Source organism: Rhinopithecus bieti, unplaced genomic scaffold (genome assembly GCF_001698545.2).
Source record: "Rhinopithecus bieti isolate Rb0 unplaced genomic scaffold, ASM169854v2 scaffold_13352, whole genome shotgun sequence".
NCBI classification, from domain to species: domain Eukaryota; kingdom Metazoa; phylum Chordata; class Mammalia; order Primates; family Cercopithecidae; genus Rhinopithecus; species Rhinopithecus bieti.
The window spans coordinates 972,906-976,889 of NW_016808026.1; the positions used below are offsets into that span (position 1 = coordinate 972,906).

The window sequence follows — 3,984 nt, forward strand, 5'->3', positions numbered from 1 at the left end:
GTTTGCTTAAAGTGCAGTATTGGGGTGGGAGTTACCCGATTTTCCAGGTGTTGTGTGTCTCAGTTCCCCTGGCTAGGAAAAGGGATTCCCTTCCCCCTTGCGCTTCCCAGGTGAGGCGATGCCTCGCCCTGCTTCAGCTCTCGCTGGTCGGGCTGCAGTAGCTGACCAGCACCGATTGTCCGGCACTCCCCAGTGAGATGACCCCAGTACCTCAGTTGAAAATGCAGAAATCCCCGGTCTTCTGTGTCGCTCGCGCTGGGAGTTGGAGACTGGAGCTGTTCCTATTCAGCCATCTTCTGTCATTTTCTTTAAAGAGATTTATATGGCTCAAGCCTGTAATCCCAGCACTTTGGGAGGCCGAGGCGGGCGGGACACAAAGGAAAGAGATCGAGACCCTCCTTGCTAACACGGTGAAACCCCATCTCTACTAAAAAATACAAAAAACTAGCCGGGCGAGGTGGCGGGCGCCTGTAGTCCCAGCTACTCAGGAGGCTGAGGCAGGAGAATGGCGTGAACCCGGGAGGCGGAGCTTGCAGTGAGCTGAGATCTGGCCAGTGCACTCCAGCTTGGGTGACAGAGCAAGACTCCGTCTCAAAAAAAAAAAAAAAAAAAAAAAGATTTATAGACGTGCAAATCCCCACCACACATAAATTCCAGTCTCTCTGGATTTCTTATGACCTTAATGCTTTGATGTCAGAAAATTAACTGAATGTACTTTAGTATTTTCATACATTTTACAACTTTTTCTATTTACACAGTTACACTGACGTCACTCTACTTTTTATTTTGCCAACAGATCATCGTCTGGGGAGATTATGGCCGCATGGATCACAAATCTTTTATGGGAGTGGCCCAGATACTTTTAGATGAACTAGAGCTATCCAATATGGTGATCGGATGGTTCAAACTTTTCCCTCCTTCCTCCCTAGTAGATCCAACCTTGGCCCCTCTGACAAGAAGAGCTTCCCAATCATCTCTGGAAAGTTCAACTGGACCTTCTTACTCTCGTTCATAGCAGCTGTAGAACTGTTGTCACAGCAACCAGCGTTACAAAAAAAAAAAAAAAAAGACAAATCACAGGTTGCAAACCCTGGTAACACTGCATGCTTAATGTTGTGTCTTCTGAGCCTGTTTCTAGGGATACAAAGCGATCCTGTGTTCTCAGAGGAAGTTGCACACATTGTGCCCTAAAGAAGGCCCTCAGGTGAAAGAGCAGAGCTGTGAAGAACTATCAGGTTTGGAATTCAATGACATTGAAGTTCTGGTCCAATCTGAAGCCATGGATTAATCTCAAAGAATCAGTCAGTTTCATGCAACAGAAGCCCTTTTCAATGGCACCTTTATATTTTATCGTTCGTTTTCTTCATTTATCTAACCCCAAAGCCCTGATATGCCACAGAAATGGAGCTATACAGCCATGAAGCCATGTTACAGGTCAAGGAGTGAAATCCTAGGAAGCATCAGGTGAAAAGTAGGAGACCAAAGAAGTGGTCAGGAACAATCATCAGCCCTCCTCTGGCTGGGGATCAGAGCAGTCTGTCCAGCAGGAAGAGTGGCAGACTGTAGCTCCACGGGCACGTCCTTTACTAATGCCAAGATGTGTTGGACTCTGAAAAGCAAAATTCTGTGGCTACACTGTACTGAATGAAATTAAAGAAACTTTTTTTGCATGGACACAGATTAGCTGAATACTTAAATTATTTTCTTGGGGCTGCAACTTGCAAAAAATAAAATAAAATCAGCCATTTTCAACAGTTTATATTATTTTAAAATAAATTTCACTAGTGCATGGTTTTAAAAGGAGAGAGAATGCAACAGGGTGATACAAAGATACACCATGTTTATTCTTTAATCATAGTCTGTGTTTTGGCAGACACTACAAATGGAAATACTTTCTAGAAGATATTTAAAATTCTCTTTATGTGACAAATAAGTATAATATATTCAATTTATCTCCATGTTAAATATACAAATCTTATGAAGTTCAATATGTGCAAATTTTTCACATCTTTCTCCTCTCACTTTTCCTCTTCTCCCTCTTTTAATCTTTTCTTTCTCCCTGCCAGAGTGAACCTTATACTAAAAAATTACAAGTTTTGATCTGATCCTCTCTTATACCCCATGTTTGATTCAGAGCTGTAGATGCCTCTGAATTTGCAAATTTCTCAAGGGAAAAATAACTTTAAGAGCTTTCTTTATTTCAAGCATGTTGAAAAGGATTTTGCAACATGACTTGGGAGTACATTAAAGTAAGTCAGCATGTATTTGACAAAGAAGATATTTGAACTTTTGCAGTTTATTGTACAGTGCATGGTAATTTTTTTTCACCTTTAAAATTCAGTTTACAGGAAAATTCTAAAATCATGTTGCCATTGTGATGTCCAGTAAATTTGTTTTTAGCACCAGCATTATTCATACAGGGGTTAAAGTATTATTTGTAGAAGGTCTTAGGTTTTGTTTGTTTTTTAATCAGTTAAAACAATTTCTTTAGTCAGTTTCCATTTACTATGTGAATAGAAACACTGCTAAAAATTGGGAGCCCTGAAACACGGGGCTGTTTATTCATTCATTTTTCTGTAGTAAAATTCAACTTTTCACAAATTATATTTCTAAAGAAATATAGCAAACATAAATCTGCAACAATTTTAAAGCTCCAATTTTTAGGTGACTCAAACAAAGTCAGTATGCTTATTAATAGTTATTTGATGCCATCACCAAAAGTCGATGTGAAAATCTCCTAAAGTCAAAACCCCTGCCTTTGATTTTACAGACAGTTATTACCATTGGGTGGTGCTGCAAGGTCAAATTTCTCCTAAGTTCCCCTATTTAGAGGAAAAGTCACTGGTTATTGTAATAAACCACCCATGGTTCTTTATGTACATTTTGATAACACATTATTATAGCTTGATTTTAATTCTTTGCTTTAATTTTTGAAATCCACATCTCATTTGTTTAAATTAAGGCCATGCACAAATTTTTTTTTAGTTCAGTGCTGACCATTAAAAACTATCATGCTTGATACGGTGCAAAAGTTAAAATGAGTATCACTAAAAATGCCTTCTCTTTATGTGGTGCAATATGAAATACACCAAGACTGTGTCTTGACATTCTGATGGACCCAGGTAAAGTTGTTAAAAGAATGAATAAAACTTTATTAAAATAATTTAGACACCTGTGTACCAGCAACAATTGATTTAATAGACCTAGAGTGTCTATACTATCCCTTAGAATAAAGGTTTATGATTTTCCTGATACTAAGATGCAGTCACATAATCTTTTGTGCATATTCCTATACAAATTGTTTCTAATTTTAATAAGAAGGACATGACTGTATGGAATATTTGTACATACTTGTCATTATGCAGTATTTATTTAAAAGTTGGTGTGTTTTTTTTTTATTTTCACATCTGCACCTCGACTTTGTGGTTTAGTCATGTAACTAGCACTATGCCAGTGACCATTGTTGCCCTGTACATAGTATGTTTGAAAAGTAAAGGGAATTCCAGTTGGAAAAAAAGGGCAGATTAGTCCTGTAATGAACACCAACTAATGTAAATCAAATTCATTCTGGTGATGGTATTTAACACTTTAAATAAAACATTTTCTTTACAGACATCTACAATGCTTTCTCTGACTTTTCTCCCCACATAGCCCTGAGCCTGCTACAGCTCATTCCCTGAACTCATGTATCATTTAAAGAATGAAATCACCGTTTCCTACTTCTCAATAACATAAGTAGACTGCTGGTCTTAGCAATAGCCCTCAGTAGAGCACTTCTTTAAAATGCCAAAAGATTTCTGCTCACACTATTAAAAGTTGCTGTATTTTAAAAGGTTGTTATTTTGGATTGAGTTGCTTTCTGATTAAATGACTCAGCAACTCACAGATTTTATGAGTGAAATTTTTAAGTTAGTCATGGCCTTCACTGACAGCAGAGTCACAAATACTCAGGCACAGGCTCCGCTAGCCCCTGGGTGAAGATGG

At 38.3% G+C, this 3,984-nt stretch overlaps 1 protein-coding gene across 19 annotated transcripts in view; it reads left to right on the forward strand.

Annotated features, from left to right (window-relative positions):
* Positions 1–3,609, forward strand: part of RIMS2 (regulating synaptic membrane exocytosis 2) — a 780,622-nt gene extending 777,013 nt beyond the window's left edge. For 18 of the 19 annotated variants that reach the window (XM_017885186.1, XM_017885169.1, XM_017885171.1 and 15 more), the window contains one exon: positions 797–3,609. In XM_017885186.1, the coding sequence (XP_017740675.1) occupies positions 797–1,015 (219 nt within the window). In that variant the 3' untranslated portion in view covers positions 1,016–3,609. The remainder of the gene's footprint in view (positions 1–796) is intronic. The other variant, XM_017885179.1, reaches the window with a different exon arrangement.
* Positions 3,610–3,984: the final 375 nt, after the last annotated feature.